The following is a 17413-nucleotide window of genomic DNA, read 5'->3' on the forward strand; positions in this document are numbered from 1 at the left end:
ACCAATATTGCAAACCCAGATCATCACAATATCTGTTTGTTTCACTCTCTTCAGTGTGAAATGAGAGTCATATTGGCTGGCAGCCTATGGCCTTTGTACTTCTCTGCAAATGTGAGTCATCTGTGTTTCATTTCCTTCATAAATGGGATTTGGCAACTGGCTTGTGTGAGGGAATGTTAAGGTTCTTTTGCAGACAATGCTGAATGGTTCCTTGTGAGACATTTTCTGAAAGTTCTGGATGGTTTTCTTGAGTTTGGTGGCTGAAATGTGGGGTTGCTTCAATACTTTTCATCTTAGTAGGTTATCTGCAGATCAAGAAGTCTCCCTTGGTTGACCAGGGGTAGGTTTTGGTGGAGATGATATGTCAGTGAGGCTATGAATGCTGACAAGAAGCCACCTTATCATGCATTCAGAGCACCTAGTGCACCTAGATACCTCATTTGTACCCACATCTTCGTACTTCCAGGCATAGGTTTGGGCTTTCTCCTTCACAGAAAGATAAGAGGAAACCATCTTGAAGCAAAGGTGGAAGAAATACAGTGCCTAGAAGTGAAATTCCCAAAATGAATTAGCTGCCAGGAATAGCCAAGAAAGAACATCCTTCTCTAAAGAGAGCTTGAGGCTCAGTGAGGCTGGTTGCTGGTGCTCACAACATTAGAAACAGTAATCTCAGCATCCATATATATGATGATTTCACCCTGAAAGCATCATATGCCTTTGAAAATATATGGAAGCAGTCAAGATTTTTTGTGGATTCTGGATAGCTGTAAACTGATTCAAAAGACACATACCTGTAGTTACTAAAAATTGCTAACATAAACTTTAAAACTGCTGGGTAATTAATGTTATTTATGGCACTGATGTGTCTTGAGAACTCATCAAGATCTGTTTTCTTCATTGAATAGGCAACACACAATGTTTTTGTAAGAACATAGATAAGAACACTTTGCACTTCATGTTTAACATTGTTCATTTTTGTTAGTAATTGTTCACAAATTCACATACTAGGGAAGACAGGTATTATCTTTAATGCCTGTGAAATTAGCTTAGGGTTGTTTGTGGACAAACATACAGTTTCTAAACGAACATCTCTAAATGTATGTTTAAGGTCAGGGTTGCACTGCTAATCTATCAGTTCCATTTGAAACTCTTCAGGATCTGTGTCACCTTTAAAAGTAAATGGAGTTGCAGATACTTGTAGTTCCAGTTCAGTAACATGTAGATTGACAAACCCTGATTTGAATTCTTCTTTTAAAGCACATGCATTAATTTCATATTTTCATACTATGTTTTGCTGGTGTCATATGCAACAAGCACTGTAAGGTGTACTGCATTTTTTTAATATTTAGCTTTCCCACAAATATAGCTTATTTTTTAATCCTTCCTCTTTGTATTAGACTGATTCTGAATGTGTCTTGAAATCAGCGTCAGTGCATTTCATAATATAACATGACACACAGAATATGAATAGCAGCACACAACCACTTGCTTTCCTCTTTCATGAGTAACTGATGTGCAACAGAGGGCAGATTGGACCCAATATTGATTACAGAGTTTGATTGTGTACATGTATGCATAACATGGTTGGTCCTGGAACTCCCTTGAACAGAGGAATGCATCAGTACAAGCTTCAGGTTATTTTGCTATTAATACCAGTTTGTTTATGAAGTTCAAGCGAAAGTAAGAGTTACTTTGTTACTTTTATTATCCTTTTTTCTTTTATTACATAAAATGCACATCACTTTGAATTACATTTACATAAGGTTCATACTTATATGGTAGTAATGCCAAGAACTCAGCTGGATGAAATTGCTCGGCATACTATTGTTGCCCATAGGTCAAAATTTAGCTTGATTTAGTTGGTTTTCCTTTTGCTTTGTTTTCTCTTAGTTTCAGATGAAGTCTCATTTATGATAGATGATATCTGCTGTATGTTGACTGTGGGTCTTCTTTTCCAATATGTGTTCTAGATTGCATGTGGAATACCAGCAACTACTGACGTGTGTGATGGATCATGCCAAAAGAAGTTACCTTGTGGCCACCCATGTTCAGCTCGTTGTAAAGAGGTGTGCACAGTTAAATGTACTCATCCAGTGACTATAACAACCAAATGCCCCAAGGGTCATTCCATCATGGTGCCTTGTCACCTTAGCGATAAAGGTATGTGAATTGGCTCGTTAGAAAATAATTTTGTACTGAAGTTAACATATAGGATGCTACATTACTTGTAGGAAGTAGTTATCGCTATATGGATGATGATAGAGATCAATTTTAAAAAACTAATTCTAGATGAGATATGAAAACATTGTTCCAAATGGCATCCCTGTTACAAGTTGCGTATCCCTAATCCGAAATGTTCCAAAATTTGAAACTTTTAAGTGGTGACATGACATAACAAGTGGAAAATTCCACAGCTAACCTCACTTGCCCATGCCTGGCTCTGATGCTCTGTTGGCGCCAGTTTGTTACAAACCATCATCACCGCTAGACGTACGTGCTTTACTGACTGTAATTTTTGCTGATTCATTGCTCTGTGGTACAAAGATATTAGTGAGAGTGTCTAAAAGGCCTGCAGATAATGAGGCTCCAGTTGTTCATTCACTGACCAGTACTGAAATACCTGAAATGGTTCTTAATCAAGGTAATTGTGATAAGAGATGTTGATGATTTTGTTAACACTGCAGAAAAAGTGCCTATAGATGACATAGTGAAAATGGGTGATGGACTTGTTGAAGAACGGGAGCAGCATGCTTTCATAACAGAACAAAAAAAATCATGTATTATTAAAATCAAAGAGACTTTTAAAAACAAAAACCATTGTTAATGAGGTGGATAACTCTTGGGGAAACATTAAAAAATGCCATTTAGAAAAGCTGAGGTTGTAACACCTTAGCTCTCCGATGTTTCAGTGCTACGCAACCTTTGTTTCATGTGCAAAATTATTGAAAATATTATATTAATTACCCCAGGATATGAGTTTAAGGTGTTTATGAAACAAATGTATTTTGTGTGTAGAATTGAGTTCCTCTCTGTTTACATTGTGCAAGTCTCAGCACAGCATAAGCAGAGCAGAACTCGTTGCTGCAAATCCGTTTAGTGGGACAAGGTGAAAATACTGCACAAGGGTCTAAGCAAACAAACAAGAAGGACATTAGAAGCAGCTCACATTGCTACCAAAGACAACTAACACAGGGTCTGGGTTTACCTGTTGGTCACATCAGGCAGCAGAGATATCTGTGAATGAATGGAGGTAGCAGGACAAGTGATCCAATCAGAGAGCAACATGCCAAGGCGTCCAATTGGTAACCATCACTTGCTGGGGATTATGGTCCCGCTCAGTGCCGGAATCAGTATCACCTGAGAAAAACTGTTTAATGTTCAAAACGTTGAAGAATGTCTTAGCTCTAACCCATTGTTTTCATACCATCTTGTTTTCCATAACTCATTATGTTTATGCAAATATTTCAAAATCCGAAGCAAATCTAAAATCTGAAACACTTCTGGTCCCTGGCATTTTGGATAAGGGATACTCAACCTGTAATGTGTTTCCTTCAAGACTTTGATTATGCCATATAATCAATTTTTCCATTATAGCTAGGTTTTTATAGTAATATTAAACACAGGTTTCTTTAATTAAAACCAGAAATATTAATTACAGACTGGAAAAAAGTAGATTAGCATTAAATAAAAGAGCATAAGTGGTCCCTTGATTTACATGGATATGTTCTTAGAAAATATTATGGAAATCAGATTCATATACATAAAACATATTGCACAGTTCCATACTTCTCAGTTTTGAGTATTTTTGATTTTTCTTTCTGCTCCATGGCTATTTTGGTTGAGCGCATTCAAAATATATTATTTATTTATTTATTTATTTTATTATGCTTTGTCGCTGTCTCCCGCGTTAGTGAGGTAGCGCAAGGAAACATGAAAGAATGGCCCACCCATCCACACACACATGTATATACATACACGTCCACACACGCACATATACATACCTATACATCTCGACGTATACATATATATACATACACAGACATATACATATATACACATGTACATAATTCATACTGTCTGCCCATATTCATTCCCTTCGCCACCCCGCCACACATGAAATAAAAACCCCCTCCCCCATATGTGCGCGAGGTAGTGCTAGGAAAAGACAACAAAGGCCACATTTGTTCACACTCAGTCTCTAGCTGTCATGTATAATGCACCGAAACCACAGCTCTCTTTCCACATCCAGGCCCCACAAAACTTTCCATGGTTTACCTCAGACGCTTCACATGCCTTGGTTCAATCCATTGACAGCACATCGACCCTGGTATAGCACATCGTTCCAGTTCACTCTATTCCTTGCACGCCTTTCACCCTCCTGCATGTTCAGGCCCCAATCACTCAAAATCTTTTTCACTCCATCTTTCCACCTCCAATTTGGTCTCCCACATCTCATTCCCTCCACCTCTGACACATATATCCTCTTGGTCAATATTTCCTCACTCATTCTCTCCATTTGACCAAACCATTTCAAAACACCCTCTTCTGCTCTCTCAACCACACTCTTTTTATTACCACACATCTCTCTCACCCTTTCATCACTTACTCGATCAAACTGCCTCACACCACATATTGTCCTCAAACATCTCATTTCCAGCACATCCACCCTCCTCCGCACAACTCTATCTATAGCCCACGCCTCGCAACCATATAACATTGTTGGAACCAGTATTCCTTCAAACATACACACTTTTGCTTTTCAAGATAATGTTCTCGACTCCCATACATCTTTCAACGTCCCCTGAACTTTTGCCCCCCTCCCCCACCCTATTATTCACTTCCGCTTCCATGGTTCCATCCGCTGCCAAATCCACTTCTAGATATCTAAAACACTTCACTTCCTCCAGTTTTTCTCCATTCAAACTTACCTCTCAGTTGACTTGTCCCTCAACCCTACTGTACCTAATAACCTTGCTCTTATTCACATATACTCTCAGCTTTATTTTTTCACACACTTTACCAAACTCAGTCACCAGCTTCTGCAGTTTCTTACATGAATCAGCCACCAGCGCTGTATCATCAGCGAACAACAACTGATTCACTTCCCAAGCTCTCTCATCCAAAACAGACTGCATACTTGCCCCATTTCCAAAACTCTTGCATTTACCTCTAACAACCCCATTAAACAAATTAAAACAACCATGGAGACATCATGCACCCCTGCCGCAAACCAACATTCACTGAGAACAAATCACTTCCCTCTCTTCCTACACATGAACATGCCTTACATCCTTGATAAAAACTTTTAACTGCTTCTAGCAACTTACCTCCCACACCATATTTTTTTAATACCTTCCACAGAGCATCTCTATCAACTCTTATCATATGCCTTCTCCACATCCGTAAATGCTACATATAAATCCATTTGCTTTTCTAAGTATTTCTCATAAACATTTTTCAAAGCAAACACCTGATCCACACATCCTCTGCCACTTCTGAAACCACACAGCTCTTCCCCAATCTGATGCTCTGTACATGCCTTCACCCTCTCAATCAATACCCTCCCATATAATTACTCGGGAATACTCAACAAACTTATACCTCTGTAATTTGAACACTCACCTTTATCCCTTTTGCCTTTGTACAATGGCACTATGCATGCATTCTGCCAATCCTTAAGCACTTCACCATGAGCCATACATACATTGAATATCTTCACCAACCAGTCAACAACACAGTCACCCCCTTTTTTATTAAATTCCACTGCAATACCTTCCAAACCTAAAACCTTGCTGGCTTTCATCATCCGCAAAGCTTTCACTACCCCTTCTCTGTTTACTAAATCATTCTTTCTGACCCTCTCTTTTCGTACACCACCTTGACCAAAACACCTTATATCTGCCACTGTACCCTATATCTGCCTTTGTACAGTGGCGCTATGCAGGCATTCTGCCAATCCTCAGGCACTTCACCATGAACCATACATACATTGAATATCCTCACCAACCAGTCAACAACTCAGTCACCCCCTTTTTTAATATATTCCTCTGTAAACCTGTCCAAACCTGCCACCTTGCCAGCTTTCATCTTCCGCAAAGCTTTCACTAACTCTTCTCTGTTTACTAAATCCTTCTCTGTGACCCTCTATTTTCGCACACCACCTTGACCAAAACACCGTATATCTGTCACTCTGTATCATCCAACACATTCAACAAACCTTCAAGATACTCTCTCCATCTTCTTACATCACCACTACTTGTTATTACCTCCCCATTAGCCCCCTTCACCGATGTTCCCATTAGTTCTCTTGTCTTACACACTATATTTACTTCCTTCCAAAACATCTTTTTATTCTTCCTAAAATTTGATGATACTCTCTCATCTCAACTCTCATTTGCCCTCTTTTTCACCTCTTGTACCTTTCTCTTGACTTCCTGCCTCTTTCTTTTATACATCTCCCAGTCATTTGCACTATTTCCCTGCAAAAATTGTCCAAATACCTCTCTCTTCTCTTTCACTAACAATATTTTTTCTTCATTCCACTACTCACTACCCTTTCTAATCTGCCCACCTCCCACGTTTCTCATGCCACAAGCATTTTTTGCACAATCCATCACTACAACCCTAAAAACATCCCATTCCTCCCCCGCTTCCCTTACGTCCTTCGCTCTCACATTTTTCCATTCTGCACTGTCTCTCCTGGTACTTCCTCATACAAGTCCCCTTCCCAAGCTCACATACTCTCACCACTCTCTTCACCCCAACATTCTTCTTTTCTGAAAACCTCCACAAATCTTCACCTTCGCCTCCACAAGATAATGATCAGACATCCCTCCAGTTGCACCTCTCTGCACATTAACATCCAAAAGTCTCTGTTTCACACGCCTATAACCCTCTCTGGCCATCTTTCCTACTTACATACGTATACTTACATACGTATGCTTATATCTTTAAACCAGGTAATCCCAATCACCAGTCCTTTTTCAGCGCACAAATCTGCAAGCTTCCTATGAGTAGGAAGAAGGGAAAGTGATAGGTTCCCAGTGAATGTCGGTTTACGGCAGGGGGTGCATGATGTCTCCATGGTTGTTTAAATTGTTTATGGATGGCGTTGTTAGGGAGGTGAATTCAAGAGTTTTGGAGAGAGGGGCTAGTATGCAGTCTGTTGCGGATGAGAGGGCTTGGGAAGTTAGTCAGTTGTTGTTTGCTGATGACACAGCGCTGGTGGCTGATTTGGTTGAGAAACTACAGAAGCTGTTGGCTGATTCGGGTGAGAAACTGCAAAAACTGGTGGCTGAGTTTAGTAAAGTGTGTGAAAGAAGAAAGCTGGGAGTAAATGTGAATAAGAGCAAGGTTATTAGGTACAGTAGGGTTGAGGGACTAGTCAATTGGGAGGTAAGTTTGAATGGAGAAAAACTGGAGGAAGTGAAGTGTTTTAGATATTTAGGAGTGGATTTGGCAGCGGATGGAACCATGGAAGTGGAAGTGAGTCACAGGGTGGTTTTGCGGAGGAGGGTGGATGTGTTGGAAATGAGATGTTTGAGGACAATATGTGGTATGAGGTGGTTTGATCAAGTAAGTAATGAAAGGGTAAGAGAGATGGGTGGTAATAAAAGGAGTGGGGTTAAGAGAGCAGAAGAGAGTTTATTCAAATGGTTTGGTCACATGGAGAGAATGAGTGAGGAAAGATTGACAAAGAGGATATATGTGTCAGAGATGGAGGGAACGGGGAGAAGTGGAAGACCAAATTGGAGGTGGAAAGATGGAGTGAAAAAGATTTTGAGCGGTCGGGACCTGAACATGCAGGAGGGTGAAAGGTGTGCAAGGAATAGAGTGAATTGGAACGATGTGGTATACCGTGGTCGACGTGCTGTCGTTGGATTGAATCAGGGCATGTGAAGCGTGTGAGGTAAACCATGGAAAGTTTGTGGGGCCTGGATGTGGAAAGGGAGCAGTGGTTTCAGTGCATTATACATGACAGGTAGAGACTGAGTGTGAATGAATGTGGCCTTTGTTGTCTTTTCATAGCACTACCTCGTGCACGTGTGGGGGGAGGGGTTTGTCATTTCAGTTGTGGCAAGGTGGTGACGGGAATGAATAAAGGCAGCAAGTATGAATTATGTACGTGTATATATGTATATGTCTGTGTATGGATATACACAGAATGTTGGGATGAAGAGTGTAGTGAGAGTAAGTGAGCTTGGGAAGGAGACTCGTGTGAGGAAGTACCAGGACAGACTGAGTACAGAATGGAAAAAAGTGAGAACAAAGGAGGTAAGGGGAGTGGGGGAGGAATGGGATGTATTTAGGGAAGCAGTGATGGCTTGTGCAAAAGATGCTTGTGGCATGAGAAGCGTGGAAGGTGGGCAGATTAGAAAGGTAGTGAGTTGTGGGATGAAGAAGTAAGATTATTAGTGAAAGAGAAGAGAGAGGCATTTGGATGATTTTTGCAGGGAAATAATGCAAATGACTGGGAGATGTATAAAAGAAAGAGGCAGGAGGTCAAGAGAAAGGTGCAAGAGGGAAAAAAGAAGGCAAATGAAAGTTGGGGTGAGAGAGTATCTTTAAATTTTAGGGAGAATAAAAAGATGTTTTGGAAGGAGGTAAATAAAGTGCGTGAGACAACGAAACAAATGGAATCATCAGTGAAGGGGGCTAATGGGGAGGTGATAGCAAGTAGTGGTGATGTGAGAAGGAGATGGATTGAGTTTTTTTGGTGTGTTGAATCTGTGTGATGATAGAGTGGCAGATATAGGGTGTCTTGGTCAAGATGGTGTGTAAAGTGAGAGGGTTAGGGAGAATGATATGGTAAACAAAGAAGAGGTAGTAAAAGTTTTGCGGAAGATGAAAGCTAGCAATGTAGCGGGTTTGGATGGTACTGCAGTGGAATTTATTAAAAAAGGGGGTGACTGTATTGTTGACTGGTTGGAAAGGTTATTTGATATATGTATGACTCATGGTGAGGTGCCTGAGGATTGGCGGAATGCTTGCATAGTGCCATTGTACAAAGGCAAAGGGGATAAAAGTGAGTGCTCAAATTACAGAGGTATAAGTTTGTTGAGTATTCCGGGAAATTATATGGGAGGGTATTGATTGAGAGGGTGAAGGCATGTACAGAGCATCAGATTAGGGAAGAGCAGTGTGGTTTCAGAAGTGGTAGAGGATGTGTGGATCAGGTATTTGCTTTGAAAAATGTATGTGAGAAATACTTGGAAAAGCAAATTGGAATGATGTGGTATACCGGGGTCAACGTGCTGTCAGTGGATTGAGCCGGGGCATGTGAAGCGTCTTGGGTAAACCATGGAAAGTTTTGTGGTTCCTAGATGTGGAAAGGGAGCTGTGGTTTCGGTGCATTATACACAACAGCTAGAGACTGAGTGTGAACGAATGTGAACTTTGTTGTCTTTTCTTAGTGCTACCTCATGCACATGCGGGGGGAGGGGGCTTTCATTTCATGTGTGGCGGGGTGGTGACGGGAATGAATAATGGCAGACAGTATGAATATTGTACATGTGTATATATGTATATGTCTGTGTGTGTGTGTATATATATATATATGTTGAGATGTATAGGTATGTATATGTGCATGTGTGGACGTGTATGTATATACATGTGTATGTGGGTGGGTTGGGCCATCCTTTTGTCTGTTTACCTGCGCTACCTCGCTAACACAGGAGACAGCAACAAAGTACAATAAATGAATAAATATATCTACAAGCTCTTCACCATTTCCATTTTCAACAGTGAACACCCCATGTACACCAATTATTCCCTCAACTGCCACATTACTCACCTTTGCATTCAAATCACCCATCACTATAAGCCGATTTCGTGCATCAAAACTGCTAACACACTCACTCAGCTGCTCCCAAAACACTTGCCTCTCATGATCTTTCTTCTCATGTCGAGGTGCATAGGCCCCAATAATCACCCATCTCTCTCCCTCCACTTTCAGTTTTACCCATATCAATCTAGAGTTTACTTTTTTACACTCTATCACATACTCCCACAACTCCTGTTTCAGGAGTAGTGCTACTCCTTCCTATGCTCTTGTCTTCTCACCAACCCGACTTTACTCCCGAAACATTCCCAAACCACTCTTCCCCTTTACCCTTGAGCTTCGTTTCTCTCAGATTCACAACATCCTTAGATGAAGATATAATTCCTTATGGTTTAATATGCACTACTGGTGTTGGTGGTGGAGATACTTTGTGCTGGAGCTGTCTTGAAAAATTTTGCATCAGCAAATGCTTCTTGTTCATTTCCTTGCATGCTGCCAAGGTTCTTGTTAAGTTCCTTTTAAACTGTTAACTTCCCCTTGTCTGGTTCAGTGTCTACTACTTCTTAGCCAGCTGATCAGTAATCATAAGAAGTGGTAGGTTGTTTAGCATATGAAAAAAGAATGTGACCAACAGTCATGTGATCGATTGTGAAGACCACTGTTTCCCACCTCTAACAACACATTTTCTTCTTTCTCAGTTCAACATAAAAATATGTTCAGTTAGCTGAAATGCATGTTCTTTGTGCGCTTGTTTAATAACTTCTCTCGCATATGTGTTAATTCACTCTTTACACACTCATTACACTGATTCAGTCAGTATCAATGGCATATATTCATTCAGATTCCTTTCATACTCGATGGTTACTGCCATCACTTACATAGTGCCCAGGTGCAAGAGCATGTAATAATGTAATTGGATGTAAATGTAAGAGTAATTTTGGTCATAACTTCATCTCTTATATTTGAAATACTCTTGATATATATTAGTTATGCAAAAGGGGTTAAAGATGTCTTTCATAAGTGTAAATCATTTTTTTCTGATTCTATATGGAATGTTGATAGGGATAATGGGCATTTTTATCAGTCACCAGTGAAACATGTTGGAGTCTAGTTCACTGGCTTCAGGTGAATTACATGCTGTACAGTATTCAAGATGTATCAGAATAGAATAATGGTATATCACTTGTGACATTAAAAAGAACTTTTTGAAGTCATGTTATTTAACAAATTACTGCACCAATAATTTCATGAAAAATGTGTAATTGTTCAGGGGGCATCAGCCATTCTGGAGAACAAAATATTGAGGTATCAAGGTTGGTTAATATATTGAAAACTGAGAAATGTTAATATTCATGAATATTTTCAAAGGAGATGATTAGCTTATGTTAGCAAATAAGCAAATGATGATGAAGACCTTCATAAGTACCACCTAGGGTTTGCCCTTAGCTAGCCTTTTGCATAGCTTAATTTTATTTTTGAGGCTTAAAACATTCTTCATGCTATTCTTGTGAGATGTAGATGGCCATGAGGAGCTGTCAAGCAATTGCTGATGACTCCTGAAAGGGGCTTCTGTCCACATTAGTAATCCACAGTGCATAAAATAAACAAATGTGCCAGACCAGCACACAATACCATACCAGAAATTGCATGTGAGATTTTTAACAGTCACCTGCACCACAACACACAGGTAGATTAGTACATTGATCGCTGCAGCATGGTGAACACATGATTTTAAATATTTTTTAATTTTATTTTTTCATTGATGTTTTTAGATATAGGATTGCCAACCAAAACTGAAAAAATACGTTGTTTTGAAACTTTTTGTTAGTCTTGAATTCTGTATAGCAGAGTTTTTACCATACTTTTTTTCAATTTTTTTTCTTTCTTTCACAATGCAAACCTCAAAAACTTTATGACTTCTCTATTTTACCTATTTTAGGAGTCAATATAGGATGTGTGATATACACCCTCTCCAAGCACTTTAGTTGAAACTTCTTTGATGTAAATGCTTTAGCCTAGGTAGGACAGCATAGATTTTTTTTTTTCTGTTTTCATGGTATTTGCCAATTCAGCATTGGACTTCATTAGATATTCTTGTTGTAGGACTTCCTCTTGCTTTCTTAAATCATATATGATGGACACATCGATGCTACAATGCTTTATGATGCTGGTGTGTCTCTCATATGTATGATGTTTCTAACAAATCTCAATTTTCTGATCAAGTGTGAGCATGACATGCTTTAACCTTTAGATCTGTCAGACTTTCTGGGAATATTTGCTCACAAATCATATCAGAATAAGAGGATAAATCATTAAAAACTGGCATTGTTCTTAGCTTAACTGTTGAGGACACATCCTGCTTTGTAAGTTGTACACAAAATTATCTCATTCGCAGCATCTGAGAACTATTTGCCTGGTGTGAATTCTGAGCTTCTGCTGCTGCGTACTTATGCTGTGTAAAGAATATCTCCTTTGTGGGGACTGTGAGGGTGCTATTGTATCAAGTATTGGATAAACAAGAGTTTACAGAATATCCATTCTGACATTGTTATTTGATATCCAGACCTCTCTGCACTGCAGAGAGAACAGAAGTGTTAAGAGATGACAAATATCAGAATGAAAGTAATACATATAGATCTTGTTGTATTATAGGTATTACAGGTATTATCTTCGCAAGTTATAAGAATATTCAGGAGCATTACTTTCATCAGTCATTATCAAAAGCTGTGATGCTTAAAATAATTGCTTTTTCACATCACTTTCAGCCATATATGATGTTTGTCACAATTTTAAAGTTCTAAAACCTTGGTTGGATACTGGAGAGGAGAAAATCATGACCCATTCATAATGACAGATCTACTCATTATATGGCTGTGTATGATAATGTGGTTAGTACTATGTGAAATATACATAACATGACTACTCTTCTTTCATTCATTTTTTTCATTAAATTTTAGTAAATGGAGAAGATGCATGGGAATACTGCAAAGAACGTTGCAATCAGTTGCTGAATTGTAAACACGAATGTGTAGGTAACTGTGGTTCCTGCTTTCAAGGTCGCCTACATGTCTCCTGCCGCAAACCATGTAAAAAGTTACTTGTATGTGGACACATGTAAGTATTTGGATTATTTACTGAGTTCTACATGCATACACATCCCCACGCACATATATATGCACCTTAACCTCCAAGTTGTCTGACATGCATATATATATATATTATTTTTTTTTTTTTATTATACTTTGTCGCTGTCTCCCGCGTTTGCGAGGTAGCGCAAGGAAACAGACGAAAGAAATGGCCCAACCCCCCCCCCATACACATGTATATACATACGTCCACACACGCAAATATACATACCTACACAGCTTTCCATAGTTTACCCCAGACGCTTCACATGCCTTGATTCAATCCACTGACAGCACGTCAACCCCGGTATACCACATCGCTCCAATTCACTCTATTCCTTGCCCTCCTTTCACCCTCCTGCATGTTCAGGCCCTGATCACACAAAATCTTTTTCACTCCATCTTTCCACCTCCAATTTGGTCTCCCTCTTCTCCTCGTTCCCTCCACCTCCGACACATATATCCTCTTGGTCAATCTTTCCTCACTCATTCTCTCCATGTGCCCAAACCATTTCAAAACACCCTCTTCTGCTCTCTCAACCACGCTCTTTTTATTTCCACACATCTCTCTTACCCTTACGTTACTTACTCGATCAAACCACCTCACACCACACATTGTCCTCAAACATCTCATTTCCAGCACATCCATCCTCCTGCGCACAACTCTATCCATAGCCCACGCCTCGCAACCATACAACATTGTTGGAACCACTATTCCTTCAAACATACCCATTTTTGCTTTCCGAGATAATGTTCTCGACTTCCACACATTCTTCAAGGCTCCCAGAATTTTCGCCCCCTCCCCCACCCTATGCTCCCTTGTCTTATGCACTTTATTTACCTCCTTCCAGAACATCTTTTTATTCTCCCTAAAATTTAATGATACTCTCTCACCCCAACTCTCATTTGCCCTTTTTTTTCACCTCTTGCACCTTTCTCTTGACCTCCTGTCTCTTTCTTTTATACATCTCCCACTCAGTTGCATTTTTTCCCTGCAAAAATCGTCCAAATGCCTCTCTCTTCTCTTTCACTAATACTCTTACTTCTTCATCCCACCACTCACTACCCTTTCTAATCAACCCACCTCCCACTCTTCTCATGCCACAAGCATCTTTTGCGCAATCCATCACTGATTCCCTAAATACATCCCATTCCTCCCCCACTCCCCTTACTTCCATTGTTCTCACCTTTTTCCATTATGTACTCAGTCTCTCCTGGTACTTCCTCACACAAGTCTCCTTCCCAAGCTCACTTACTCTCACCACCCTCTTCACCCCAACATTCACTCTTCTTTTCTGAAAACCCATACAAATCTTCACCTTAGCCTCCACAAGATAATGATCAGACATCCCTCCAGTTGCACCTCTCAGCACATTAACATCCAAAAGTCTCTCTTTCGCACGCCTGTCAATTAACACGTAATCCAATAACGCTCTCTGGCCATCTCTCCTACTTACATAAGTATACTTATGTATATCTCGCTTTTTAAACCAGGTATTCCCAATCATCAGTCCTTTTTCAGCACATAAATCTACAAGCTCTTCACCATTTCCATTTACAACACTGAACACCCCATGTATACCAATTATTCCCTCAACTGCCACATTACTCACCTTTGCATTCAAATCACCCATCACTATAACCCGGTCTCATGCATCAAAACCACTAACACACTCATTCAGCTGCTCCCAAAACACTTGCCTCTCATGATCTTTCTTCTCATGCCCAGGTGCATATGCACCAATAATCACCCACCTCTCTCCATCAACTTTCAGTTTTACCCATATTAATCGAGAATTTACTTTCTTACATTCTATCACATACTCCCACAACTCCTGTTTCAGGAGTATTGCTGCTCCTTCCCTTGCTCTTGTCCTATCACTAACCCCTGACTTTACTCCCCAGACATTCCCAAACCACTCTTCCCCTTTACCCTTGAGCTTCGTTTCACTCAGAGCCAAAACATCCAGGTTCCTTTCCTCAAACATACTACCTATCTCTCCTTTTTTCACATCTTGGTTACATCCACACACATTTAGGCACCCCAATCTGAGCCTTCGAGGAGGATGAGCACTCCCCGCGTGACTCCTTCTGTTTCCCATTTTAGAAAGTTTAAAAAATACAAGGAGGGGAGGATTTCTGGCCCCCCGCTCCCGTCCCCTCTAGTCGCTTTCTACAACACGCGAGGAATACGTGGGAAGTATTCTTTCACCCCTATCCCCAGGGATAATATACATATATATATACATATACACATACACACACACACACATACACACGCACATATACACACACACACACACACATATATATATACATATGAAAAATGTAAGAAACAATTTAAAAAACTGAAACTTCTAGCTTGAAATGAATGAAAAAATGAATGTCACATAATGGTTCAACCTCTGGCTATGGAAAAAGGAAATGTATAATTTATTTACACAAACGTCAATAGCAGTTCTCATCAGTTTAACCACTGTATCAATAAGCTTCAATGTCTAAGCTACATTTTTTTTTTTTTTTTTTCCAATTTCACTATTTTCTTGTCAAAACACCATGTATGAAAAACTATCACTCCAGTAACACAACTATAAACATTTACTTCCCCTTTAAAAAAGTTCTGGGGAAGTCTGTCTCGATACACTACGGGAAACTCTACCACCTGGCGAGGTTTGTGTTGCAATGGTTCCCGATTTACAAACGTAGTAGCATCACTGGTGGGCCAAGGTAGTTCCGTTTGCGAAGAGGCGCTTTATATGATGTCTTGACACACGGTGATCTTGATGAGGTACGATACAGTTGACCAAGTATATATATATATATATCATATATTTTTTTTTTTTTTTTTTTGCTTTGTCGCTGTCTCCCGCGTTTGCGAGGTAGCCCAAGGAAACAGACGAAAGAAATGGCCCAACCCACCCCCATACACATGTATATACATACACGTCCACACACGCAAATATACATACCTACACAGCTTTCCATGGTTTACCCCAGACGCTTCACATGCCCTGATTCAATCCATTGACAGCACATCAACCCCGATATACCACATCGATCCAATTCACTCTATTCCTTGCCCTCCTTTCACCCTCCTGCATGTTTAGGCCCCGATCACACAAAATCTTTTTCACTCCATCTTTCCACCTCCAATTTGGTCTCCCACTTCTCCTCGTTCCCTCCACCTGCGACACATATATCCTCTTGGTCAATCTTCCTCACTCATTCTCTCCATGTGCCCAAACCATTTCAAAACACCCTCTTCTGCTCTCTCAACCACGCTCTTTTTATTTCAACACATCTCTCTTACCCTTACGTTACTTACTCGATCAAACCACCTCACACCACACATTGTCCTCAAACATCTCATTTCCAGCACATCCACCCTTCTGCGCACAACTCTATCCATAGCCCACGCCTCGCAACCATACAAAATTGTTGGAACCACTATTCCTTCAAACATACCCATATTTGCTTTCGGAGATAATGTTCTCGACTTCCACACATTCTTCAAGGCTCCCAGGATTTTCGCCCCCTCCCCCACCCTATGATCCACTTCCGCTTCCATGGTTCCATCCGCTGCCAGATCCACTCCCATATATCTAAAACACTTTACTTCCTCCAGTTTTTCTCCATTCAAACTTACCTCCCAATTGACTTGACCCTCAGCCCTACTGTACCTAATAACTTTGCTCTTATTCACATTTTCTCTTAACTTTCTTCTTTCACACACTTTATATATATATATATATATATATATATATATATATATATATATATATATATATATATATATATTTTTTTTTTTTTTTTTTTCTGCTGTCTCCCGCGTTTGCGAGGTATCGCAAGTAAACAGACGAAAGAAATGGCCCAACCCACCCTCATACACATGTATATACATATGTCCACACACGCAAATATACATACCTACACAGCTTTCCATGGTTTACCCCAGATGCTTCACATGCCCAGATTCAATCCACTGACAGCACGTCAACCCCGGTATACCACATCGATCCAATTCACTCTATTCCTTGCCCTCCTTTCACCCTCCTGCATGTTCAGGCCCCAATCACACAAAATCTTTTTCACTCCTTCTTTCCACCTCCAATTTGGTCTCCCACTTCTCCTCGTTCCCTCCACCTCTGACACATATATCCTCTTGGTCAATCTTTCCTCACTCATTCTCTCCATGTGCCCAAACCATTTCAAACCACCCTCTTCTGCTCTCTCAACCACGCTCTTTTTATTTCCACACATCTCTCTTACCCTTACGTTACTTACTCAATCAAACCACCTCACACCACACATTGTCCTCAAACATCTCATTTCCAGCACATCCATCCTCCTGCGCACAACTCTATCCATAGCCCACGCCTCGCAACCATACAACATTGTTGGAACCACTATTCCTTCAAACATACCCATTTTTGCTTTCCGAGATAATGTTCTCGACTTCCACACATTCTTCAAGGCTCCCAGGATTTTCGCCCCCTCCCCCACCCTA

The 17413-nt window shown here is 40.2% G+C and overlaps 1 protein-coding gene and 1 long non-coding RNA gene across 6 annotated transcripts in view; one reads left to right on the forward strand and one right to left on the reverse strand.

Annotated features, from left to right (window-relative positions):
- LOC139750241 (NFX1-type zinc finger-containing protein 1) overlaps nucleotides 1-17413 on the forward strand; it is a 612387-nt gene that overhangs the window by 540697 nt on the left and 54277 nt on the right. For all 5 annotated transcript variants that reach the window (XM_071664746.1, XM_071664749.1, XM_071664750.1 and 2 more), the window contains 2 exons: nucleotides 1971-2160; nucleotides 12739-12895. In XM_071664746.1, the coding sequence (XP_071520847.1) occupies nucleotides 1971-2160; nucleotides 12739-12895 (347 nt within the window). The remainder of the gene's footprint in view (nucleotides 1-1970; nucleotides 2161-12738; nucleotides 12896-17413) is intronic.
- LOC139750243 (uncharacterized) overlaps nucleotides 2769-17413 on the reverse strand; it is a 143878-nt gene continuing 129233 nt past the window's right edge. Inside the window, exon 3 of the long non-coding RNA XR_011713107.1 lies at nucleotides 2769-3357. This is a non-coding gene — a long non-coding RNA (uncharacterized lncRNA). The remainder of the gene's footprint in view (nucleotides 3358-17413) is intronic.

The sequence above is a fragment of the Panulirus ornatus genome, chromosome 9 (genome assembly GCF_036320965.1).
Source record: "Panulirus ornatus isolate Po-2019 chromosome 9, ASM3632096v1, whole genome shotgun sequence".
NCBI classification, from domain to species: Eukaryota; Metazoa; Arthropoda; class Malacostraca; order Decapoda; family Palinuridae; genus Panulirus; species Panulirus ornatus.